Raw genomic sequence first — 26,619 nt, forward strand, 5'->3', positions numbered from 1 at the left:
TTATTTGGAAATCAGGAATATTGTAATTGAATACTGTTTGAAATTTAGGGTGGTCTGTAAATGGCCCTCCACTAGAAACTCACCCGGCAGTGTTGTATGTGTTGTGGGATGGCCCAGATAGCAGGTGTGGGTGTGACGGTGAGAGTAGGAAGTGAGTAAACAATGCAAGGTAGGCACCGATAATGCTGACTGTGCCGTTCCCCACGACACATAAGAAATCACCTGGCGGAATGGACATAGTGTTAAACAAGGACCACCCTGTATATATCTGAAATTAAAGGTTGATTCCTTCACTTCATTAATGTTTATTATTTTTATTATTATTGTTATTATTTATTTGTGGTACCACCAGATGATTTTATTTAACATAGGAGGCTTTTTGAACTGAACAGGTTATATTTAGCCTTCATTAACCCCTTCACGACTGTGCTGAAAAGGGATGCCTTCCCACGGTGGCGCTGATGTAACTGTTCAGCTCCTCTGTCTGGTTTTACAAATGTCCCTCAACTCCCTCCCTATCCCCTGAAAGAAGGATGGTGGACTGCAGAAGAAGGGTAACCTCATTCTGCAGTCCACCAGATTCATGTTTCAGATGAACCTGGGGCTATTGCTTTTTACTACTACTACTACTACTACTACTACTGCTAATACTACTACTGTAGCCATTTACTCTAACCTCCCTAAAATTGCCAACTCTTCACCATGAATACTGATATATATAGCAAGAGATTCACACTAGAATAAGGTTAGTCATGAAGAAATGCTGTGGAAGGATGTAAAGCCATAATATTGTCTTATCCTGCCTCTGAACTATGTGAAATAAGCTGCAAAGGGACAAAAAACTGGGCCAGGTTAAGGAAAAGGGATTATAGCTATAATTTCTTAAGTCACAAAATATCATCTAGGGTCTTTTTACCTTGATAGATTTTCATCTTTTTTGCAGCTCATTGCATGTAGTTCAGTGGAATGGCTCTGTGTCCTTTACATTATGCTTCTTCATGACTGGTGTTAAGCTATTATTACAACTCAATATTCAGTATGGAGTGATGACAATTTAAGGCCGAGTAACAGTATAGTTATAGCCAGATCAAAATGAAAAAAGGTCACTGTACTGAAAGGGGCTAAAGTTCTATATATACACTTAGGTTTGTTTTATAATGTGGACTGTAGTTTATATAATATAAATTATGCTTTGTCTAAAATGCTTTGCACATTTTTATACTTATTCCAAATCTATATTTAACATTCCTCTTTCTTTATGTAACAGTGAATTGTTTTGCTAAAATAATTGATGAAACTGAACTGGAGGTGTTTTTATTTCCTTATTCTTTGGTGTCTGTGTGTGTGTGTGTGTGTGCGTATTTACCTACCTATTTACTTATTATTTTGTGTGTGTGTGTGTGTGTGTGTGTTTCCTTAAACTGTTCCCTGCCCCTGTAGTAGATGGTGGGCATCCCATCTACCACAAAACATGGGATGATCAACTACTGGGGCAGGGAACTGTCTAAGTTTTTAAATTTCATTTATGCAGACTTTACTGACGTCACACAGGATCCACCAACATCATAAAGATGCTCCTGCTAGTGCCAGTCCTGTGTAGGACAGCCCTAACATGTACTAGTTGTGAATGGTGGGTGTTAGTGCTGATGTGGTGGCATGAGGATATAGAGTACCTAGGAGGACTGCTGAGCCATGCGAAGTGGGCTCTTAAGCCTATTCCCAGAGTTGGGGAGGGAGGGTATTAACTATAAAGCTACTCTCAGGTGATTGTATCGTCACAAACCAGATGGTCATATAGCTCAGCATAGTGAATGACTGGATGATGTGGCAGTAATCCTGAATAACTTAAATTTCAAGTTAGTGTTAAGTAATGAAGGTAAATGTGACATAATCTGAACATAGGAGGAGGTGTGATAAGCCAAGACAGTGGATTGACATGGTAAGTGTGTGCGAAGTACAGGATAGAGATAGATGAGGCTAGTGAACTGTCAGGGGATCAAGTAAAGTATAGAGATAGATGAGGCTAGGGAACTGACAGGGGATCAAGTTGGTTGGATGAATTATGAAAGGAGGAACACATGACAAGGGTTTGGTACCCCTTTTTGAGCTTGCTAACCATAGGATTGCCTGACTGGTTTTCATAAAATGGATATGAGTGGAAAGATGTGCCTGTGAGGTGAAGTCTGGATTCCAGGGGCTTCAGTGGTGAGTGAACAAGTGTATGGTCTATTTCATTGATCATAATGGTGGGTGGGGCACCTATCATGCACTCACTTGCTTTAGCACTTCCAGCAAGAGTACTACACTGAGTGACAAGCCCATATTGTTTACTGACTCCCAGGAACCCATTTACAGTGCTGGGTGGTAATCAACTGATCATACAACCTATCCCTGGGGCAAGTGAGAAAGAATATTGCCCCCCAGTCTGGTGATGGTACTAGCTAACAATAGTAGTGGTAGTAACACTTAACAATATTAGCAGTAGTAGTGGTCAGTAATAGTAGAAGTAGTAGTAACAGTAGCAGTTGTAGTAGTGATAGTAGCAGTAGTAGTAGTAGTAGCAGTAGCAGCAGTAGTACAGTAGTAGTAGTTGCAGTCCCGGACTCATCTGAAACGTGAACTCTGTGGACTGTAAGTTTAAATTGCCTTTCTACAGTCCACCATCCTCCTTTCGTGGGAACAGAGAGTTGAAGAATGTGAATCCACCTGGAATTAGTGCCACCATATGGAGGCATCTCTTTATGAATAATACAGTGGTAAGGGGCATATCAACTTTCTCTTTTGATTTTGAATAAAGTCATGTGGCATAAGCTGGAAGAAAACACTAGATTTGTCTCAGCCATGAGAAAATCAATGGTACTGTACCTGAAAGTAAAGGGATACACTGACGTATACATGAGGAAGAAAAAACAAATAAACGATCTTATTTAGCTTAATTTGAATAACTAAGTTCACCCAAGTTATAATACGTTTTCTATTATGCTTTCCTAACCTATCACAGGTAAAAGTATATAAGTTATATATTTTGCTTTGTTGAAATATCTCTTACTGGTATATCACACTGGTGACTAATATAATTTAAAAAAAAAAGGAAAAAAAAAAAAAAAGGGCGTTGCCGCGTTGAGGACTGGTTGGTCACTATGCGAACGCTGACAATAATAAATGAGTGTCAACAACCTTCATCTGAAAGGTGGAAGGTGTGTTTTGTGATATATTGCAATGATTTAATGGGTAATGGTGGGTGTGTTCTCGGTTTTGTAGAAATGGGTGGGATTGGGTAGGTATGCAAGGATTTTTGGTAGATTTTATGTGTGGTTTGCCTGTTTCATTCCATAAAACATTGACTCTGGTCTGCAACATTTTTTTTTTTTTATCTGGACATATATAGGTTGAATCGGTATATATTATCGATATTTTCCGCTGAATCTTCATTATTCTCAGTTTTATTTCAGTATTAAGGTAGCAAGCACAATCAGTATTATATTCCACTGATTTTTTTTTTTTTTATGAGTGGGTAACGGCAGGATGATTTAACAGTTTTTTCGGGTAGTATGACTGGCCAGATTTGCTGAGAGTGATGATGAGGCAGATTTATAGAGTAGGGTGCCAGCACTGATTAACTTGACCCGGGTTTTCATCCTTTTTCAGCATGTTACATGGTTCATTGGCAGAAAAAGATAACAATAGGGCATTGCATCCTTTCCACAGAATTTCTTCATTACTAGCATCAATTTCTAATGTTAATTTGTTGATACAGTTAAGCATTTAGCCTGGAGATTTGGCAATTTTAGGCCCATCGTTAAAATAATGGATGTACCGTACGGTACAGTGCATTTATCTTATTGTATTGTTTATAAAGGCTCCAACATTCATGCATTGGCCTTGGTCAGCTAATGGTGGCTCTACATACAGCTTGATCTTGGGCAGCCTCCCTGTTCATTCCCTTATTGCTGAGGTCACACTCTATGACCTTGTCCCAGGGCTTTTTCAGTCTGCCCAGCACAACCCTACCCTTGATGTTTATACATCACAGTTTCCATACCCAGTTTCAAAATCCACCCTCTCCTCCTGCCCAAACCATTTCAATCTGCCCCTTCTCATCACAGCACCAATACATTCCAGTCCCATCCTTCCTCCCAGCACTTCATTCGCAATCCTAACCTGCTCAGGCCTCAGATTCAAAGACTCAAGGATGCTCAGGGCAATTGCTGAATTTATGGAGTATGGGAAAGCATTTATTGTGTGGAATAAACTGTGTTGTTTACATTTGTGGTCAGACTTTAATTGTTGTGAGGGGTATTTTTATTTATTTATTTATTTTTTAATGAGAACACTTGGTTGTTTCACAGGCTTAGGGTGTCATCGACTACTGTTTGATACATTTTGATGCAAATTTATCATTGTCATGAATTTTTAAATGTCATAGAGAGAGAGAGGGGGGGGATCTTATTTTATTTGTTAGTGCTTTACCAGTTTGCTAGTTATATATTTATTGTATTTTTCATTAGCCAGATGTAACCAAACAGTACGGTAGCTACCTTAACTGAAAACTTCCATATGACTTGAGTGCAGGTCCTATTTGTCATCCTCTATACTTCAGCCTCTCAAGTTTTCCCATTACTGTAATTAGTAAACATGCTGGACATTAACCAGAATAAAACAGAGAAGCTGTTAGCCAAGTTTTAATGGTTAACAGAGAGAGTTTATTAAGCCTTCCACCTTGGGAGATTTTCCACAGGTCTATCTGTCTATCTATTGCCAGATGTCTTAATCCTGTAAGAGGTGACCACAAACAAATCGCCTCCATTTTGCCCTGTCCCCTACCATTTCACTACCTTGCTCTCAGCTTGCACCCCCCCCTCTCATATACCTCTCCACTCCATTCCTCCATGGGCATTTTTAAATAAGTTGTTACTGGGATACTCGGTTTAAAATTACAGAGAAGAGTGACCAGTTGCTTTTCCCTGAGTGGTATAATGTTGTGAGGGATGAGTGAGGCTGGTCACTCTCATCTTAATGTCAGCACCAACTTGCCTAGCCCTGGCCTCCTACGCTCCTCATGGAGCAACACAGGATTGGATGATGGATGGATGGATGGCATTATGTTAGTAGTAAACCCCAGCCACTCCTTGTATTTAAACCCACATGTGCCTCATGAGATGATGGGGTGGAGAGATATTTGAGAAAGGGTGTTTGAGTTGGAGGATGGGCAGCCTGATGGGAGAGGACAGGGTGACATGGAGGTGGTAGGTCTGTGGTCACCCCATTTGTCATTCATTCATTCATTCATTGCCAGACGCCATGTATCCCAAACGGGGTGGCCAACGGCTTAGAGTTAATTGTTTTACAGGGAGGGGCACTAATCCTCCACCAATGTGATTAACTATAATAGGTATAGAGAGATAAGTAGATGGATAGATAGATGGGCCATGTCTGTCTGGAGCACCTCAACCCAGTAGTCTGCCAGGCATCCATTGTTCAATATACACAGTACTATAAATTATTGACGTACTGGTATATTTAACACATTACAGGTAGAGGAATGGAGGTAGGAGTGGAATGAGTCACGTCACAGTCAGATCGTCATCATGGCTGAGTTTTTGTCCGAAGAGCAGTTTACCCCAAGATCACCGGATGAAATTAGTGAGGATGAGAAAAATAGCTTCAAGTTGATCAAGATGGCCTACAGTACAGCACGATTAGTTCTGTATACGATATTCAAATGGGGCACGTTTCAGGAAAGTGGACAGACTGTGGAGGATTACTTATTAAATACAAAAGGCTACACCAGCACCAAATACAGGAAATACTTTGATGTATCTCAGAGGCAGAAGATGTCCGACAAGTCCTTGGAAAGTAGTTTTGACATCACCCACTTGGTTAAACTGATGTACCATACTAGTGATAAATTAGAGCAGGAATACACAGGACAGGATGAGAATCGGCTAGAGTGGCTGCTCATGTCTGTCAAGAATTTTAGGAATGCTGTCAGTCACTCTAATTTAGGAGTAACTAAAGAGGAATTGATATTGAAGGCTGCTGAAGTTATGGGGATCCTCAAGAAAGCGTTAAGTGTGGCAGGAGTTCTGTACAATCGGGATCCATTAGAAGTGCAAAGGATGATCAACAAAATGGTGGATGACTTAAAGAACATTCGGGATCAAACTCTTGTGCCTTCTGATCTGAGTCAGTACGAAGTCTTGGTGTTTTATGAGAAACTAAGGAAAATTTTGAAAGAAGAAGGAGGTGGAGAACTGAAGGCTAGGTATAAGAACTGCTCACAGCTAAACCCAGTATCATTTCTTGAAGGCAAAAGGGTTATGTTGACAATTGATACAGTCTTTACACAGATTGAGGTTGAGAGCGCCGGTACAAAGGTAAGAGGCACACTCGTTCCTTGCAATGACATCATAGTATTCTGCCGCACAAGTAGTTTGGACGTTGAGAGTGGAAATATACCTCGTCATGAAGTTTATATCATAGAAGGTCCTGCTGGGTCTGGAAAAACAACTTTACTGAAGCACATGAAGCATCAGTGGTCAAGCCCCACTTGCTGTACAAAGGGACTGGAAGAGTTTGACCTCCTCCTTGTCATGGACTGCAGAAATCGCTCCCTCTCGTCCTTCTCACAGCTACTCGGCCATTTACTGCCCAACACCAGCGCCAAATACTTTAGGGAAGGGGAATTACAGAAATTTGTTCTTGGCCTAAAAGTATTGCTGCTTGTAGATGGCCTTGATGAACTAAATTCATCGTCAGAAAAACTTTTCTTGGAAATTCTCAACCTAAAGGCAGCAAATTTAGTAGTTTTCTGTACCTCACGCCCAGAGAAGGTGAGTTATTTCCAGCTACATGTCACAATTGAGTTTCAAACTGCTCACTTGAGGATCATTGGTATTGCAGACCATAAAAGGGAAGAATTTGTTGTTAAGTATCACAATGAGATGCTGAGGGTGAATCTTAGTATACAGGACACAGACAAACTTCTCCAGTACATGAGGAAATCACTACCTTGTTTACAAAGACACTTTCGGCTTCCACTGAACTTGGTGATTCTCGTGTGGCTGTGGGCTGACGATCCTTCCTTAATGACTGCAGTGACAAGTTCTAGTGAATTGTACTTAGAGACACTGACACTAATGAAGAAGAAGCTAATAGAAAGACTTATTCACAATGAGACCACGATGGGTGTGGATTTAGATACATTAAATGAGAGAGTGACGGTGTTTGTGACCAGCATGTGTCGGGAGGCTCTCGTATCGCTGCGCTGGGACATGATCGAGAAATTCTTGCCAGAGTCCGTGATGCTAATGAAGACAACCTGTAATACTAATAGCTTACCATCAAAAGAAGTGATGTCTGCCTTTCTGGTGATAAATACTGTAGAAGGAGAAGAGCAAGTTAGTATGCCACATAAGCTAATGCATGAGTTCTATGCCTCATTGTGGATACGACAGAGTTTGTTGGATGAGAATAAGGAAGCTGATAATAGTGCATTTTTGCAGGAACTTGCCTCATTCCTTGAAGCAAAACAGGTGTCGCCTACTGTAAAGCAGAATTTTCTAAGCGATGCCTTGAAGAGACAGAGCCAAACCGTCTCTCCACAGAAGCCCGGAGCCATACGAGCCATCCTAACTGACCTGCACAAAGAAGACCCAGACTCGCTTAAGCTAATCAAGTACCGGAGTTTGTTAGTGCAGGTGGCTGGTGTTCTGTATGCCCATGGGGGTAAGAGGGTGGAGGAGTGCACAGCTGAGGAGATTGTGGAGCTGCTGAAGGAGTCAAAGTTTGGTATTAAGGATAACAACGAATGGTTTGATCTGCTTGATAATGTGAAGAATGACAACACCATACTTAGGCTTGTCTCCAGCCACATCACAAAGAACCTGACCATCACAGAGGACCGAATAGAGGTAGCTCTCATTCTCCTGGACAGTGCTAGACCCAGTGAAATCAAAGTCAGCATAGCCTGCAAGTCAGACAGCATATCTCACTTCACGGAACTTATTGAAAAGATCGCCAACTGCAACAGCCAATTTGATCTGTACTTCAGGCATGACTTCAAGCATCCAAGTGCAGTGCCTGCAAATGATGAACAGCTCATGTTTGCCGCAGCAAGGTAAAGAGTATAATTTTTAAATAGAACTAGTCCTATTCTTAAGTCAGGTGTTTGTTACAGAATTTATCATCATAGTCATAATCATAATCATTATTATTCCCATTCTGACCCATGTAAACAGGAGTGTAGGGGCCCAAGGCTAGGCTACTCAGTCCTTACAATTAAGGTGACAGTGACCAGCCTCGCCAGCCCCTAAGTGGCATTGTGCAGGTAGTCACCCCTCAAGTTGAAGTGCCTAAGACCACTGAACCACCACCCATCATTTAGTTATATGGTTACTGCCTAGCATAGTAAATAGTTTCCTGGGAGAGAGGAAACCATTTGGCTTGTCACTCAGTGTAGAGTCATTAGGAGAGAGAGAGCACTACACTGAGTGAGTGGATGGTGGGCATCCCCACTTACCACAGGAACAACACTAACATCATAATAGTGCTGATACCAGCGGATGATGAAAAGTCACCATAATAGCTTTAGTATTATTTTCTGTTTAAGATTATTATTATTATTATTAACATTGTTATTGTAATTCATTTTTTATTTATTTATTTATTTATTTCTCAGGTGCTCACCATCCTCTCACTTAATGTAGTGCTGCTCTCAGGTGCCTACCGTTTCCTCTCTTCCTTCCTTCTTTCCATCTTTCCTCTTTTGTCTTTCTTTCCTTCATTCTTTCCTCCTCCTAATGTCTACGGATGACTCTACACTGAGTGACAAGCCAAATGGTTTCCTGTACACCAGGAAACCATTTACTATGCTGGGTGGTAACCATATAACCAAATTGTGGTACCTAGTGGTTTAGTGGGCAATTATGGCACTCCACTCAGATTGAGCCGGTGAAGGTTACATATCCAAGGGGTGGTTTGGGTTTATTACTCACGTAATGCCACTCAAGGATGAGTGAGGCTGGTCACTCTCATCTTAAATGTCGGAACCAACTTTCCTAGCCCGGGGCTCTTACGCCCCTCTTGAGGTAACACTGGATTAGATGATGGATGTATGTATGTATTGCTTAGGTGTCAACTTGGTGAATTCCTTGGTCACATCGGAGGTGAGACGTTAGCTACACTGCCAAACTCAACCCAGTTTTTGAACCTGGCTGTAAGCAGTGATGAGCAGGCAGCTGGGTTACTGAAATGCCTCCGTGAAGAAGCATCCAGCCATAGTTGGGTTAGTCTGTGTGAGTATATGAAACCTAACTTAATCATATCTAACAGAGTAATCAAGCCAAATTAATTCTAATCTAACCTAGCCAAAAACCCAACAGACTAACCAAACCTAACCTAATGTATCATAAATACACCTTATCTAACAGTCTAACAACCTAAACCAGCAGTCTAACCTAACATAGTATACCATAGCTGAGTTAACCACAGTGAGAGGCAGGGAAATATGAGGTGGTTTGAGTTTTGGGGTGGATGCCGTAGCTGCTTCTCTCCTCCCAGGATACACAGCACCACCATGTGTAGGTTCCTCTTCAGCATCACCTCCTTTAGTAGAGATTCATGCCCTATCTGGAAGCAGGAGACAACATTTGACTGCTAGTGTATGGTTGTGAAAGAGAGAAGGTGGAGGGAGAGGGGCTTGAGAGGGTATGGCTCTTTTATTTTGTTTGTATTTTTTCTTGGAGGGAACAATTTTGGGGGATTCTAGCCATTGATTCCTTCTTCCTTGCATAAAAAAAAGAAAGAAAGAGAGAGAGAGAGATACCTGGAAGAGGTTCTGTTATGGACATCCCTTGTTTGGGGGTTTCCAGAAGCAAACAGGGTACATAGGTGATGATGATGATGATGTTGATGATGATGATGATGATGATGATGATGATGATGATGATGATTCCCTTTACACCGTGGTAACATTTTCTTTCCAGGTTTACACATCACATCAGCTGTGTCATCATCATCGCTGTGTCAGATGCCAGAGGTGTCAATGTTGTGGTTGCTGCTGAGCGATGTGGATGACGCCGGCATTACCAGAGTGTGTGACATAATGACCAAAATGTTACCTCCTGAGTCAATGTGAGTTGGGTCTATAGAGCATTGACTTTGATGATAACAGTAATAATAATAATAATAATAATAATAGTAATATAAGTATCATCATCATCATCATCATTATAGTATTTGTATTAACCTTTTTCTATCCACACACCAGGTATGTGGATATTCAACTCTTTTGCACTCAAGCCTCTTATGATGTTTGGAAGGTGCTTCTGATGATGATGCAGTTCTTAGTGTGGTTGATGATGATGATTATTAATGATACGGTAATATGAACTAAGGTATTTTTTTATAATATGGTAAACTCTGTCTCATCCGGGTTTACTGCCATTCACAGAAGAGGTTTGGAAGCAGCTGCTGGTGGTGGTAATGATGATACTGTACAATGATTTTTCTCAATCAGGTTTGTGGACATTCGGTTTCCTGGTGCTGAAGTGACAGTGGAGGGATGGAAGCAGCTGGTGGCAGGGCTAATAAAAGACAATATACTCGTTGGTCACATCACCGTCCCTGAGGAGATTGGACTGACAGATGACGAGTACTATACTCTGAAGGACATGGCTCATTCCCACTGGAGATGTGACTTTAGGAGGTGAGGATTGCTTACTGGTAGCCATCATTAGCAAGGGATGTGTTCCAGAATATTATAACTTTTTCTGTTGAATGGTGCTACTCTTGTTGTTGTCGTTGCTTAACCAGTCTGTGGCTGAGCAGACCTTTTGATCACAGGTAAGCAACTGCCTCTGTAGGACTGCCCTACAGATACAGTAGTGTATGTATACTGTCATTTGGGATACTGGAGAGGGATGCCTTCTTGTGTTGGCATTGATATAACTTGCGTGATCATACAAAGATCCCTCAGCATCCACCCGATCTCCCCAAAAGAGTATGGTGGACTGTAGGGGGAGGAGGACTTCAGCCTGCAGTCCATTGGATTCATATTCAGATGAACTGGAACTGCAACCCCTTCAGATACTATCAGTAGGAAAACAGTTGTCAAACAAGGGTAGCTCACAACAAGGACTTGCCAATATTTAGGAATGTATTTTAAGGATCACAACATTATCCATTTATCTGGTACTGTAAATTCAGATGGTGGACAGTCTTGTGGTAGCACTGGTATAACTAGGGAGTTCAGCTACATGGTTGTACAAGCCTTGATGATGATAGTGTTGATGATGGTGATGGTGATGATAGTGTTGATGTTGATGGTGATAATGATGATGGTGACAGTGTTGATAATCATGATTGCATAATATATTTGTAGCCAATACTTTTGCTGCCATAAGATAATTTTATACATTAGATTTGAAGAGCTTAATGTCGTTTCTCTCCTTTCACAGATACAGTGAAGACCAGATTTGGGAGTCAGTGTTACTTGCCATGTAATCACCAGAGATTGAAACGTTGCAGTAATAAGATGGCCGCCCACTGTACCTAATGCCTTCTGAGCTCAACAACAAAGACAACATTACATGGTGGGGTGTCTGTGATGGTACTGTAGTGTAGTGATGTAGTCAGGGTCAAAAATTTGCCTGCTATTACACTCACCTCATGCATCTTACTCTCAGCCAATCCTTTGACATAGTCGTTTTGTTATGTATCATTATAAAGGCTCCAACATGCTTGCATGCACCAACCTTGGTCACCTAATTGTGGCTGTCCATGCTGCAGTATCTCTAGCTGCCTCTCCATTTAGTCCATTATCCCTGAGGTAACACAGTATGACCTCATCCCAGGTCTTTTTCAGTCTGCTTCTTGCAACTTTACCCTCAGTGTTTATACCCCTCACCCTCCACACCCATTTGTCATCCTCCATCCTCTCCACATTCCCAGACCATCTCAATCTGCTCAGGAAAAATTTCAGGGAGCACCCAATGGAAAGAGCTGGCTTTCTTAGGACTCCTTTACATAGTCATGGTGGGTCTTTTTTTATAGCATGGTGTTGCTGCCGTATTTGGACAGTGACTGTGTAGATGATCAGTGTTGCCATCAAAAAGATCACTTCTCAAGTGCTGAAGTTCATTTCTCAAATGCCAAAAATCACTTCTTGTGTGCCAAAGATTTCTTAAATGCCGAAGATTACTTCTTGAGTGTTGAAGATCACTTCTCCATTGCCACATGATTACCATACATTGAACACATACTCTGACACTGATTATGTAAACGAGCCCTTAGATCCACTGAGTTCACATCCAGATAAGCCTGAAGTTGCAATTTCCACTGCTATTCCACTGTGTCTGCACATTTAGGCCACGTCCCTCACTTTTCTCCTTGACACATTCCACAAAGAACCAACCACCTTATGGTCTGGAAATTTTACAAGCCCATACTCAGCTTAGGAATATTATCTAGCAGTGTAAAGTGATAAACAGAAGAGGTGAAATACGGTACCTGTATTAGGCAAACTTTTGTACCCTATTGTACCATATGTCTGTAAATGTAGTTGTAACTGGAAACTAACTACAGCACAGTGTACATTATTATTAGAGACACTGCAGTATGTCCTCTCTTAAAGTCTGAGATATTTGCAACCAGAAGGATGATTTATATGTGCTTTTGGTTCATGACTGAGAGGCTCATAGTGTAAAAAGCATCTTCTGTACCTGACCTCATTGTAACTTTTAAATGAATCGCAAGCAATGTTAGCCCTTCACTAGAGTGGTGTGCGTTTTATTATATTCTTAGTGTCTCCAGAGGACTTACTCAGCTTAAGAGGGACTTTTAAAAACTGGAGGGGTTAGATTTAGCATTCACTAACCCCTTCACTACTAGAGATCTTTCTAATATTGAATAGTTTGGTGGTAAACTGATTAAAATGAGAAATACATCATTGGACTGAAGTGGTTAAATGCAGAAAAGGTGGTAATTCATATGCAACTTATTAATGAAACAAACATAAATAAAAAGCAGCTTTAAATGAGGACCAGCTGTATCATACTGCACAAAATTAGACTAATATTGCCTCTGTGTTGTAATGTGCAGTTAGAACTCTCCAGTCGGGGTGACAGCCATGTATGGGTTTGGTCCCCAGGAGGTGGCTGGAGATTATTGTAGTGTAGGTTCATAATCTTGCCATATGCTAGATTCACATTGGGCAGAAGCGGGAATATGTTAGTTGCTTTTGTGAGCCAGTTTTAATTTTATTTAACTTGTGCTTTTCACTGTTAAAAACAAGTAAATGATTGATATTTAATTCATTTGAGTACTCACCACAGCAGCACTGTTTTCTGCCCAGTGTGATGCTACCTTTACATGTACAGTAGTAGGCTATGGGGGCCTTGCCTCGGGCTCCTACACCTCAAAGGAGGTAATAAACAATTGAATGTAACCTTTTGAATGTACAGTGTTATAAACTTGATACTGATTCTGCTCAATATATATATTTTTTTAAAAATAAATACAGGTACCTTACCCAATCCATAAATGGGAATAAGAGGTGTATATGATGGTGGTGGTGGTAGTTTAGAGCTGAGTTTAAGGAAAGGGGAGGGGAATCCACCTTTGTAGAGGGGATGGAAGAACTCAGTGGAAGATCATAATGGAGGGAATAAATCAGGCTTGTAACCACCTCCAATAGATTTGTTGATGGAGGGAACTTCTCCCTCTATCTACAAAGTAACCTCTTTGCCCTGTATGAAGTGAATTGTGTCATTAAAAATACCTCCTAAATTGGCATACAGACATAATTTGAGCCACAAAAATTACCACCTGAAATAACTTTCTGACATGAATTTCATGAGGGAACCAGGAAAAATTTATTTAAAATAAAAGAATGTGCTCAGTTGCTTGTCAGATGTCCTGCACATGTGAGAGCATTGTGTTTGGAACAACCTGCCAGAAATTTATGGCCATGTGGAAAAGGGTTAAGGTGTCTAGTCCAGTGCAAAGTTGAGTGTTTGGATAGACATTCTTTCATTGGTGTCTGCTTGTATGGGAAGCTGTTGATTTTAGGAAAGATATTGTGTGATGTTTGGTAGGGAAAGAAGAGTCTTTGGGACTCCTAATTCCACCCACTCTCTCCTTTTTTTGCCATCAGGTGTGCAGAGAATATGTAGGCAATTTTTTCCCCTGTATCCAAGGAATTTACAAGCATTTTCATCATCATTTTGAGGTGTGTCTTTTCCATGGTTGTGGGTCAGGTGGGTTCACCTGCTAACATTCCTCCACCATGCTCTGTCCTATGACGGTTCTCTTGTCACTGTATTTTCATTTGACAAAGATATAAGTTGAAGGCCAGGTTCAGTCAGATTGGAGGATGAATTTTACTTGTAATCAAGGAGACTTATCCGTGCTGCATAACTATGGCTTTCTGAATTTCATTCAACCATGACTTAGTATTTGAATTGTGAAAGCAGCCAAGTTCTGTCAGACAAAAACAAACTGACTAAATTCCTGCCTCTGAGTCTTAGGTCAATGCACATCACCTTGTCCCATGTCTTCCTTGATCTGCCTCTCAACTGATGGCCTGGTACCTCTCTACTTCTACACCTTCTCACACAACTTTCAGAGTCCATCATCTCGACATGACCAAACTACCTCAGTCTCCTTCTTTGTACTTCTTCTGATAGTTTCAATTCCCAGTACTTCTGAGGATATCTTGTAATTCAGCTTTAATCCATGTATCAAACAGATCATTATCTTGCCAATTTGCTCCTTCTTGGGTCCAGACCCGTCTCTCGTATACCTCTCGATTCAATCCCTCCATCTCATCCACGCTTCCCCCTCTCCACCTCACTTACATATACTCTCCTCATTAGTTTCTCGCTCTCCATCCTTTCCTCGTTAGTCTCTCGCTTTCCATCCTCTCCACCTGGCCAAACCACCACAACCATGAATAATTACTGATACTGTATTACCTGTATCTTCCAAGCCTTGAATTCTTGAAGATGGAAGTGCGTCAGGATAGCTCTGCCCTTATATATTCCTCACTGTTGTTCTTCCATCTTACCATTGTGGCATTCCATTTTCCACCACACTGATAATACCCCTCCCCCAGTAAAACCCCAATGATTTACATAAATTATACAGAAAATTAGGGCAAAGCTTTATTCAGAATAATTCAGTTGTACTAATTTAATTATAATCATCCTGGACTGACACTAGAAAACTACACCATGCAGCTGTGCCAACTTAGTCCACATTTATCTGACTGTGGCAAACTTACAAGAATATGGAAATACTTTGTCTCCATAAATTGCATGTAGTGTTCAGCAAGTACAGAACATAAACAGATTAATTGTACTCATTGTATTAAGTAACAGCTGAGTGACTTACCATACCACATTAAGAGGACATTGGAATACACAAAAGTAAGTCAGTCACACACCGTTACTATTAGCCTATAATCCATTACAGAGATTGTTTATAAAAAGTTTTGTTTTTCTGTGTAGAAAGAGAAGGTCCTTGTTCAGTCTTATTTATATTTGGTTACTTCAGAGATGCACATTAACAAGACTAATTCCAACCCTACACTCACAGTATTCACTGAAAGCAGAATGTCACCAGGTCATCCCTTTCACTAGATATTAACAGAAAATACAAGTAATCTGATATCATCCCGACCCTTTCAGGAGATATTAATAAACTGAATCAAAATAAGTTGGAGCCAAGATACAAAATGTACTACTGTATAAAGAAAAAACTAACATTTCACTGCTGTTGTACTGTAGCACATTTGTTCTGAGCTTATGAAGGTCCCTAACCCATTTCACTTCAGGTGATGGCCAGGTAAAGATAAGAGATTCAGTTTGGCCAGTATATAAGGGATGGTATTCTTTTGTGGTTAGGAGGCTTACTAACACCTGTCCCCTACTGGTTTATTTCTGATCCTGCACTGTTACTCTGTTCTTGTGTGTTATGCAATCTATGGCAGCAATAAAAGGATATGGTGCAAAAAAGAGGATGTTAATGAGTATCGAGTAGTTTATATAAATAGAGGTGCTCAGGAGCCTCCTTACCAGACAAGAATACAAGTAAAGGAGAGTCATTTTTACCTTATAACTAGCACTTATTGAACTTTATGTAACTGTCACTTAATACTGTATACAAATTGTGGGAGTGGCCAGGTTCTAACAGTTGAAATGAGGCCAACTGTAGTAGCAAACAAGGAGACAATTCACAGTTCATAATTACGGCTCACTGAATGACAAACAACCCCCATGTAACTGGAGTGACCCATTTCCATCATTTGAAAACCAGCCACAGCTTTACATGTTGCCGAGGCGTCCTGGTGGGAAGGAGGGATAGGGAGGGGTGGATAAGAGGCCAGTGCTGGGTGGGGGTACAGGTGGCTGCTTTTCCTTTTCCAGGGCTTTTATGATGTTGATTTTCGCTGCAGTGTCCTCTAGGAGCTGAAGGGGAGGAAAAAATGATGGTAATACACATATGGTGAAGAGAAAGAGGGAAGATGAATTTTGGGTAATGGAGAGGTTGTTGTTGTTGTTGTTGTTTTCAGTGTTCTTGATGGTACTGCAACCCCAGGCTAATAGTGTACAATATTATGGTTCTCTTGCTTTAACTTGGCCAAGACTTTTATCCCTTTGTAGCATACAGTATGTCATATACTGTAGTTTGGTGACAGCAAAAATTATACTATGGCTTCCTGTCCTTGCCATGGCACTTCTTCATGACCAGCATCATACTGTAATGTAGTGTTAATCTTTTGTTATAACTCAACATTCAAACTGGAGAGATGGCAATGTTAGGGCAGTTTAAGGAGAAACCAATGCAGAATATATAACTTACATGAACAGCACTGGCTGATCCCTTCTTCTGGTTGTACTCCTTCAGTGACTTCACCAACATCTCAATGACGTCTGTGGCAAGGGCGGCATCAGCTTCAGAATTTACTGAACATGCAGACTGAAAAAAATGAAGAAATTAACATGTGAAATAATTAATGCTATTGAAGGGTCTATCTGTCTATTGCCAGACACCTTAATCCCATCAGGGATGGCCACAACAAATCACCATCTTGTCACCCTGTCCTCTGCCATTTGGCTGCCCTCCTCCCAGCTTACCCCCTCCTTCTCTCATTATCTTTCCACTCCATCTCATCCTTGGTCTCCCCTTCCTTCTTTCCCGCTGCTCCTGACTCACACTCTTTCTCATCAATCAGGCATGTTGTTGGTTGTATGGTCATCACCCATTTTATTGGGTAGCTTGCTGGGTTGGGGGTGGGTGGGGGGAAGTCCTATATACAACAAAACTAGACCACCAGTTTCTGGCAAAAAATAAACATATAAATAAAACCAGATGAATAAATAATACTATGGCCACAAATATCCTTTGTACTAAATAAAACCCACCAGCTTCTTAAGTAATGTGCCAGTTGCTCCTGTATTGAGTTTATCTTGTGCTGCGTGTGGGCCGCCACTGATGGAGGGTGGGGGGGGCAGGGGGCGGCTGTAATTAGGCCCCGTACCATAACGGTCACCGCTGTACGGATCACTCCTATATGGGTCGTATGGAAGGCTATCTGGTCTCCTGAAATAAGCAAGAAAGCTGAAAATTAGTAAAATCACACTTACCATGATCTTTGTGAAGGTTATACTGTACTTCAAGTGATAAAATGGTAATGTGATAATGGTAATCCTGGAAATATCAAAACAATCCCAGAAATATTATAACCCAGAATAACATAGCAAGTTCCTTAAATGATACATGAGAAGAATCACTGATAAAATAACAACACTCACAGAAATAATAAAAACAAAATTCCTGAAGTACTATGACAGCAACCTCCCAAATAATAATAATAACAATAATAATAATAACAATAATAATAATAATCCATCCATCATCCATTCCTATGCCGCCCCATAAGGAATGTAGGAGCCTGGGGCTAGGTAAGTTGGTCCTGACATTTAAGATGAGAGTGACCAGCCTCACTCATCCCTGAGTGGCATTACGTGAGCAATAAACCTCAACCATCCCTTGGATATAAACCTATACAGGCTCAATCCGATTGGAGCACATTAATTCCACACTAAACCACCAGGTGCCATAATTTGGGTATATGGTTATCACCCACTGTAGCAAATGGCTTCCTGGTGTACAGGAAACCATTTGGCTTGTCACTCAGTGTAGAGTCACCCAGAGACAGAAGGAAGAGGAAAGAATGAAGGAAAGAAAGGCAGAAGAGGAAGGAGGGAAAGATGAGAGGCACCCAAGAGCAGTATTACATCAAGTTTGTGGATGGTGAGTGCCCTCACCTACCACCAATAATAATAATAATAATAATTAAAAATGATAAAGCTCTATCTAACCACCACACTCACATACACTCTCCAATTCAGTCTCTTATTTTCCATTCTCTCCACATAACCAAACCATTGAGGGTACCTCTTGTAACACTTTCCAGCACACACAAATTAATTACATACCTTCTTTTGTTGTAGCACTTATCATGTACCTCTCTATGCCATCCCTCCACCTCATCCTTGGTCTCCATCTCACTCACACTCTCCTATTCAATCTCGTATTCTCCATTCTCTCCACATAACCCAACAACTTCAGTGTACTTCCAACACTTATCACACCCACATTGAATACACACCTTCTGTCATAGTAGGGATCATCATAGGAACGTGGAGGACTTCCCCTTCCTCGGTACCAATCTGTTGACAAAGACATGTATGTACAGTGAGTCTCCTTGGTTACTAAACTGTTTTTACTCTAACCAGGTCTGAAACTGCCACTCCTTGACCTTGTATGCAGATTTATAATAATAGACTAGCACTACAACATGTTCTTATACTCTTATCCTTGACTTGGCCTGGGTTTTTGTCCTTAAGCAGTTTATTTCACATAGCTCAGTGGAAGAAAAAGACACTGTTACATCTCTATATCCATCCATGGCACTTCATCATGATTAACACCATATTCTGCTGCTAATCTCTTGTTACAACTTAGCATTCACGATGGAGAGATGCTAACTTTAGATTAATTAGTATGAGAAGGATATCAAGATCTTTTACATTAGAACAAACATGCCACAGTAATGAGACTGAAAACATCTGTGGTGAGACTATCATTCTTCTTGGACATTTTTCAGGCTAAGTGACATAATAGTTTGTGTCAAAATGTAAACACCCTGTGCAGAAAGCAGACCAAATGATACGATAAACCACATAAGCTTAGGCCGATAACATTATGATGATGAAGGTGGTGGAAGATGAGGATGGAAGATAAAAATGGTCATGATAATGATGTTTATGATGATGGTGATAACTAGGGCTATGAAAGATGATGATAAACCTCAACAGATAAGGCTTGAAACTTGTATTATCACTGTAGTGTCCCTACTCATCATATTCATCCCTCCTCCCGCAGTCACCCTTGCCTCTACCAACCCAGTCTTGATTACTATCCCCCTGCCTTCATCCTCCTCTCCCATAACCACAGTCTCCTCCTCCCTTGCTGTGCCCATAGTCTCCTCTCCCCTATCATCATCATCTAATCCTGTGTTGTCCCATGAGGAGCTAGGAGTCCAGGGCTAGGCAAGCTGGTCCTGACATTTAAGATGAGAGTGACCAGCCTCACTCATCCCTGAGTAGCATTACATGAGCAATAAACCCCACCATCCCTTGGATGAAAAACCTGTGCAGGCTCAGTCCAACTGGAGTGCCTTAATTACCCACTAAACCACCAGGCGCTGTAATATGGTTACCACCCAGCGTAGTAAATGGTTTCCTGGTGTACAGGAGATCATTTAACTTGTCACTCAATGTAGAGTCACCCACAGGCAGAAGGAAGAGGAAAGAATGAAGGAAAGAAAGACAGAAGAGGAATGAAGGAATAGAGGTACAGGCAGTCACGCGAGAGCATCACTACATTGAAAGAATGGATGGTGAATGCCCCCTCCCTTACTGCGACCAAGTACGATGGTGGTGGTAGATGAAGGTGATTATGACTAAGACTGTGATAAAAAATAACAACATAGTCAACATCCAAGGCACAGTACTCACCACGATCCAGAGGGGGCCTGTCGTAGTCATCATATCTGCTGTCTCTGTAGCCTCCATAATCATCGTAGTCATCCCTTCTTCGGTCATCCCAGCCCCTACCACCCTGGCCTTGGTCTCTGCTCCCTCGCCCTTCTCCACCCCTTCCTCGACCACCAAAATCTCCCTCATCCCTGCCTTGACCAAACTCCCCTCCTTCCCTGTTTCGACCAAAGTCTGCTCCTCCTCCACCTCTTCCTCCTCTGTTTTGGCCAAAGTCTCCTCCTCCACCACCTCTTCCTCCTCTGTTTAGGCCAGAGTCTCCTCCTCCTCTTCCTCCTCTGTTCTGGCCAAAGTCTCCTCCTCCTCTGTTTTGGCCAAAGTCTCCTCCTCCTCCACCACCTCTTCCTCCTCTGTTTTGGCCAAAGTCTCCTCTTCCTCCACCACCTCTTCCTCCTCTGTTTTGGCCAAAGTCTCCTCCTCTTCCTCCTCCTCCTGGACCACCTCTTCCTCCTCTGTTTTGGCCAAGGTCTCCTCCTCTTCCTATGCCTTGCTGCATTTTCCTTTCTTCATGTGGCTCATCCTTTTCCATTGCATCAGGGTTGCCTGGGGATTGAGAAAGGAGTTATTGCCATATAACAATTATTTGAACATCTGTGTTGTGGCCCCAGGATCATCTGGATAGGAACCTGATGGACTGCAAGCTGACACCCTTCTGCAGACCACCATCCTTCTTTTAGGGGATTGGGGGTTGAGAGATGTAGTGGCATGCACAATGGTTAATTTACCTAATTAAAATATCGGGTAAAAAACAAAAGGAAAAAATCTTGTAACTGGTACTGAATACAGATTCTTGGGCAATTACTAACATGTTGATTCAAACAAAGCCATTGCCAATATTTTATTCCACAGTTACATGATACATGAGACTTGTATTAAGTATGAAGGACACACATACGTGTGGCCACAAAATCACATCTGTGTCACCCTCTCCACTGCCATTAGGCTGCCCTTCATTCACCTCACATTCCTTTCACTCATATACCTATCCACCCCATCCCTCCAGCTCACACTCCCTTCTCTCCACTTCATCCCTCCATCACTTTCGTCTTTCCCTCCACCTCACTCACATACACTCTTCTGGTCCATCTCTCATTCTGTGTCTCATAACACTTTCAGTCACATTCACATCAACACCACAGCACTCCTTTACTTTCTCATTTGTCTGTCTCTCCATGTGACCCCACACGTTCCTCTTGTAACTTACTGATTTCATCACCTACAGAGAACGGTACTATTACTTCTAGAAATTCTCCAACATCATTTACTTTAACACATTACCTTTGTTCTTCTCCCACAAATTCCTTTTCTGAAATGAGAAAAAAAAATTTGTGTCAAAAAATGTCTAATAATACAATATATGTAAGAAACATTCCTTCAAATAAGTAAAAAAGGAAAAATTACTGCATTCTTCTTTATGGAATCGAGTCAAACATACAGTACTTATATTAATTACCAAATATACTCTATACAATCCTCCTTCTCCAATACACACCTAAATGGCAGTGACTATAGTTGGGTTATTTTCATCTGACAAAAATCCATAACCCCCGTCAGCTCAGTTGATGGCCACGTTTAACCAGACTGGAGGATATACTGTATATGACTATGCCCTCTTTACTCTTAACTTGGCCTAAAATTACCACCCCCATCTCACCATCTTGCATGCTGAGTTGTAACAGTAGACGAATACTAGAATAAGATGCTAGTCACAAAGAGGTGCTGTGGAAAGGATATAGAGCCATAGCACTGTCTTTTCTGCCACTGACCTATGTGAAGTAATCTGCAAACGGATGAAAATCTGGGCCAGAGTAAGGTAAAATGCATATAGTAATCAAGGACATTTGTACCTACCTCATGGCTAAGGCTCACTGAATTTCATGCAACCACGACTTAGTAAGCAAGTTTTAATAGTGGCCCAGTTCCCTCAGATGAAGACAAACCAATTATAGGCAATTCTGAACCAGCATTTATAATATAATTACCATCTTCAGTCTTTAACTCAACCCATGTCTTTTTCTTGGTATTATTAGCCACTCATGACAGCATTTAAAGTCCATCTAGCCTACTTATGGAATGATCGGACAGTCAAGATAATACAAAGACTTAGGGTATATGCTGAGGCTGTTAATTATGTGCACAGTCTGTCGGTCATTTTTTAGTATCACTGACATTTGGATCAGTAAGACAAAACAGACTGATTACCACTGATCCTGGGAGGTAGTACCAGGGGAGTGAAGTGTGGCTGCAAGCTTGATATAACTAGCCATACAATCATCACTCTTAGGCAGGAAACACTCATCCACATGTAAACAGAGTCAAGTCTAAATTCAACTCACACATAATTACAACTCTTGACACATCTTAGATTTCAGTTTCTCTTAAGTTCCAGCAGCTAAGAATAATTAACTGGTTTGGGGCACCTGGTTTAGCTTTCATTCCACAGGAAATATCAGTTGTGTCATAACTTGCTTTATTATGAGGATTCCATAAGAGGAAGCCTGACATCATTTGATTTAATTTGATTTAAAAAATGAAGTTTTACCCACCCAAGACAAGAATTATAATTGTCTTAAAGTGGTTAAAACTGTGGAGGCGATTCATTCAACCCAGTGTATTCTTTCTGATATATGAGTCAGAAGCCAGAATTGGTGAAAATAATTCATGGCCATCTCTACATACACCAGTAATCACTGCACAAATATATGAGATTCACTGCTAGGAATGACTGTCGGGAATCGTGTTCACTTAAGTATAGCCTGATCAGTCTCTCCATGTACTCCCCTAAATCACAGTGTTATTTAAAATTGTACTTAGGTTAATTCTTAATGTTTTACCCAATGAAAACTGATGAGTATCAGTTTTACATTAGTTAGAACATCTTTATATAAATTAGGAGCCTTTTGGTAGTTGTGTCAAGGACATCCCCGTTAGGAGGTTCCATGGAGCTAGTAGGGAACAAAAAGGAAATGATGATGATGATGATGACAGTTATGATTTAAAATACACAACATACACTCTCTGCAATGACAGATATTGCCATTTTAAGGCTTGAAGTTACAACATTAGAAGCCTTCCTTTATTGGGAGTCATACTGACTCCCAAACCTACGCGTTTGTGAATATGAGGTTGCATTATCATCATCATCATTCCAACATCTTTTTGGCTGATTCATAATGAATCCTGTTTTATATTCTACCAAACAAAGCACCTCAAGTTACTGCCAACCTTTCCACATGTAATCAGGAAGGTATACTCTGCATTGCCCATTTCATGCCTTGTACAGTTGGGAAATACAGTACAATATTGCCTCTGATAATGAAGCAGTTCTCTGCTGTGGTGACGAATACTAAGGGACTTCAAAAATCAAATCAAAAGTACTTGTTGAGCTGCCATACACACTGCAGCATGTACTGAATTAGCGACAAGTTTCCAGCTGCTATTTCTTCCTCTCGTGCTGCGTTCCTTCCCCCCCCCCTGACAATTTTATTCAGCTTAGGATAGACATTTTGAGCTGGAATAGTTAGGTGTAGCCTTAATAAACCCCTTAGATACTAGAGACTTTTCCCATACTGAATACGTATAGAATAAATTACGTCATCTACAATCAAGACGTAAATTTCTTCTTGGGTGGATATTAAGTCATCTATGGGGAGAGTAACATACCAGACCTCTCTTAGTTTGGGAGGGTTTGCCATGTAAGGACAGTGAGTTCTGTAGCTGTAAGTGGAAGAAATTATGGGAAACTTGTGTCTCTGTTTAGGTGGTCAAAGGGTGGATACCACTGACCCTAGAAGGTACTACCGAGAGGGTGAAGTGTGGCTACAAGGTTGGTAATTACACGTGCAGTCATCAGTCTTAGGCAGGAAATATTCAGTCGCAAGTACAGTCTCTTGGTGATCTTTTTTCTGAGTGACTGCACACAGAATTGGATGTCCAAGCTGGAACTCTTACAGTTACAAATCTCAAGACATATATATATATATATATATATATATATATATTTTTCCCAGCAACTGCTGGAAAGCAATTAGCTGCATTTGGCACTTGGTTTAGCTTCCAATCCATGGAAAACATCAGCTGTACCACGGCCAGCCATAGTACGGGGCTTTCTTATAAGAAAGCATGGCCTCCTTTTTTTGTGTGTGTGTTACTCTGTATGTACTGAACATACACTACATGCATGACAAAGGCATATACAGTACCACCCTCTTCTTTAGTCATATCATCTGTTGCTTCTGTCATTACATTGTAAATTAGGGCATTTTATATCGTAAATCAGGACATTTTATATCGTAAATCAGGGCATTTTTTAGAGAGAGAGAGAGAGAGAGAGGAACAATCTATGAACTGAAAAAAAAATCCTAGATTGGTCCAAATAAAATGGAGTCATAAATGTAAGCTACAACAATGCAGCTTTACAAGAATGGAGGATGACAGCTGCGTGCAAAGGGTGAGAGGTATGAATACTGAGGGTAGTGTTGTGCGAGGCAAACTGAAAAAGGCGTGGAACAAGGTCATTCAGTATGACCTCAGGGGTAAAGGACTGAAAAGAGAGGCTGCTGGAGATTTAGCAGCACAGAGAGCTGCCATTAGGTGGCCAAATCCAATACGTGGAAACATGTCAGAGCCTTTATGAATGAAGTTAAACGAAAAACTTCCAGTGAAACATAATACCTTCAGGTGTTTCATACCACTACAGTGCAGCTCCAACGACTTCTTTCCATTCATTTCCGCAAGACAGATCTGCAGTGAAAAATAAAAATTAAAAGGGTATAAAGCCACACAGCTAATATATTAAACAGCCCACAACTGAATATCACCATTAAGTATGAAATAAACTTGTAAGATATTTCAGTACAGTATATGTAGAGCATTCAGAATAAACCAATATAACTTTGTATCATGTGAGTAAGTTTGAATGAGGCAAGGAAGGCCAAGAATTACATGGATGGATATGGTAAATGAGAGAGAAAGAGAGAGAGAGAGAGAGGGAGAGAGAGTATGGATGTTAGTGAGACATGGGAAGTGACAGGGCAAATTAGGATGAATGAATTATACACGGAGAAGCCCACGTTCAGCACCTCATTTTAAAATGACAGTCATTGGAACTGGTCAGACTTTTAATGAGAAGCCATACCACGTTGACTGCACTGCTTCTTGTCCTAACTACAAACTACAGACTCATCATATTTATAAAACTGCAAGTTGACCTCATATTATGGAGTCCACCACAGGACCAGCAATTCTCCAGGATGAAGGACAGAAGTGACCCTTTCTGATGCTTGCATGGAGAAGGGTGTGTGTAGTAAGTGGTGCATGTGAAAGTGTTGCAGTGGTTCTGCTGCTGTGTTAGAATCTGTAATGTTATCAGTATTGCATGAAATGACAACACGCAAAGACAGGCAATCATATGAGAGGACAAGCTGCCACCACCCTCTTTAAATGTCCAACTTGGCTTGAGTTTTGAACTCTGAATTCAGGGCACAAATATACTGTGAGGCCAACATACTGTCACAATGCTGCTGAAAGAGTGAACTGGTGCTCTTCGTCTTTCATTTATGCAATTGCTAAACTCTTGAATTTGGCTTTCTTTTTGTTGAATTTTCTTCGGTAGAGACAAGTGGACAAGTTTTGCAGGCCTAGTCTTTTCTTTCTTTCTTTTTACATAATAAAGTACGATGGAAGAGATATGGTGCATAAATGGTGAGGATAAATGAGATATATCATGAGAGTAGGCAACTGCAATATGTGTACTGTGTAAATGATATGACAGAACGGCTGGGATGGGTGAATTATGTGGGTATATATGAGTAAATGATTTGGATATATAACTTACCTTACATGCATAACCAACTCTTCCCCCCTGACTTTCGATGTAGGTCACTGTTATCACACCTTCACCATACAGCTTGCCTAAAATCATTATATAATCATGTTTATAAAGGGATTTTGACTGACAAAGTTCTTTTGCAAAATGCCAGGTTATATTACAGTTATTAATACAACTTAATATTACTCTGCTATAGTACAGTATTTTGAATGTGATCTGAAGGCTACTTTATTTGTTTAGTTCTTAACCTGTATACGCTCCTAATCTCTCTCTTGCTTTCTCTCTCTCTCTCACAGAGATAGTCAGACCAACTCCCTGCTACAACTAGGTATGTGCACACACACACACACACACACACACACACACACACACACACACACACACACACACACACACACACACACACACACACACACCTAAACTTCAATCTTTAGGTACTTTAAATACATAATCACTTACCCAGCCTCGCATTCTCTGAAGCAAACCATTCCTTATTATGGTCGTCATTGTACTCCTTCATTGCAGACCAGTTTTTCATTTCCCTAGAGGGCGGCTCTTCGTAATCTTGTTTTGGCTTTTTGAAGTCTCTGGCGTCCCTTTCTTTGGGGTCGCCATCTCGCTTCATGCCTGAGTCTCTTCTATTTCCTACCATAATACCAGTTA

General features: G+C 40.9%; 2 protein-coding genes across 2 annotated transcripts; one reads left to right on the forward strand and one right to left on the reverse strand.

Moving 5' to 3' along the window:
* The first annotated feature begins 5,588 nt into the window (after positions 1 to 5,588).
* LOC145397245 (uncharacterized) lies at positions 5,589 to 11,633 on the forward strand. Its single transcript, XM_080270441.1, has 5 exons — positions 5,589 to 8,119; positions 9,133 to 9,296; positions 9,987 to 10,134; positions 10,520 to 10,708; positions 11,460 to 11,633. Exons 1-5 carry the CDS (start codon positions 5,589 to 5,591, stop codon positions 11,503 to 11,505), a joined length of 3,078 nt encoding a protein of 1,025 aa, XP_080126567.1. The 3' UTR covers positions 11,506 to 11,633.
* Positions 11,634 to 15,160: 3,527 nt separating this feature from the next.
* On the reverse strand, positions 15,161 to 26,609 carry LOC145397195 (uncharacterized). Its single transcript, XM_080270393.1, has 9 exons — positions 26,416 to 26,609; positions 25,963 to 26,039; positions 24,801 to 24,869; positions 21,405 to 21,432; positions 20,088 to 20,669; positions 18,677 to 18,737; positions 17,427 to 17,604; positions 16,864 to 16,980; positions 15,161 to 16,469 (listed from the first exon to the last, which is right to left on the reverse strand). The coding sequence occupies exons 1-9, from the start codon at positions 26,606 to 26,608 to the stop codon at positions 16,326 to 16,328; spliced, it is 1,449 nt and encodes a 482-aa protein (XP_080126519.1). The 5' UTR covers position 26,609; the 3' UTR covers positions 15,161 to 16,325.
* Positions 26,610 to 26,619: the final 10 nt, after the last annotated feature.

The sequence above is a fragment of the Coenobita brevimanus genome, chromosome 40, assembly GCF_032717465.1.
Source record: "Coenobita brevimanus isolate Jiangsu-jjx chromosome 40, ASM3271746v2, whole genome shotgun sequence".
Taxonomy (NCBI): domain Eukaryota; kingdom Metazoa; phylum Arthropoda; class Malacostraca; order Decapoda; family Coenobitidae; genus Coenobita; species Coenobita brevimanus.

Excerpts from the sequence above, each read along its gene's own strand:
- LOC145397245 (XM_080270441.1), top strand. The coding sequence starts at position 5,589 with ATGGCTGAGTTTTTGTCCGAAGAGCAGTTTACCCCAAGATCACCGGAT. Across the intron at positions 8,120-9,132 it reads CTCATGTTTGCCGCAGCAAG|GTGTCAACTTGGTGAATTCC; the intron begins GTAAAGAGTATA and ends TGTATTGCTTAG. Across the intron at positions 9,297-9,986 it reads CCATAGTTGGGTTAGTCTGT|GTTTACACATCACATCAGCT; the intron begins GTGAGTATATGA and ends TTTTCTTTCCAG.
- LOC145397195 (XM_080270393.1), bottom strand. The coding sequence starts at position 26,608 with ATGGTAGGAAATAGAAGAGACTCAGGCATGAAGCGAGATGGCGACCCC. Across the intron at positions 21,433-24,800 it reads GTGGTATGAAACACCTGAAG|AAAAGGAATTTGTGGGAGAA; the intron begins GTATTATGTTTC and ends TTCTCATTTCAG. Across the intron at positions 16,470-16,863 it reads GATCAGCCAGTGCTGTTCAT|CTCCTAGAGGACACTGCAGC; the intron begins GTAAGTTATATA and ends CCTCCCCTTCAG.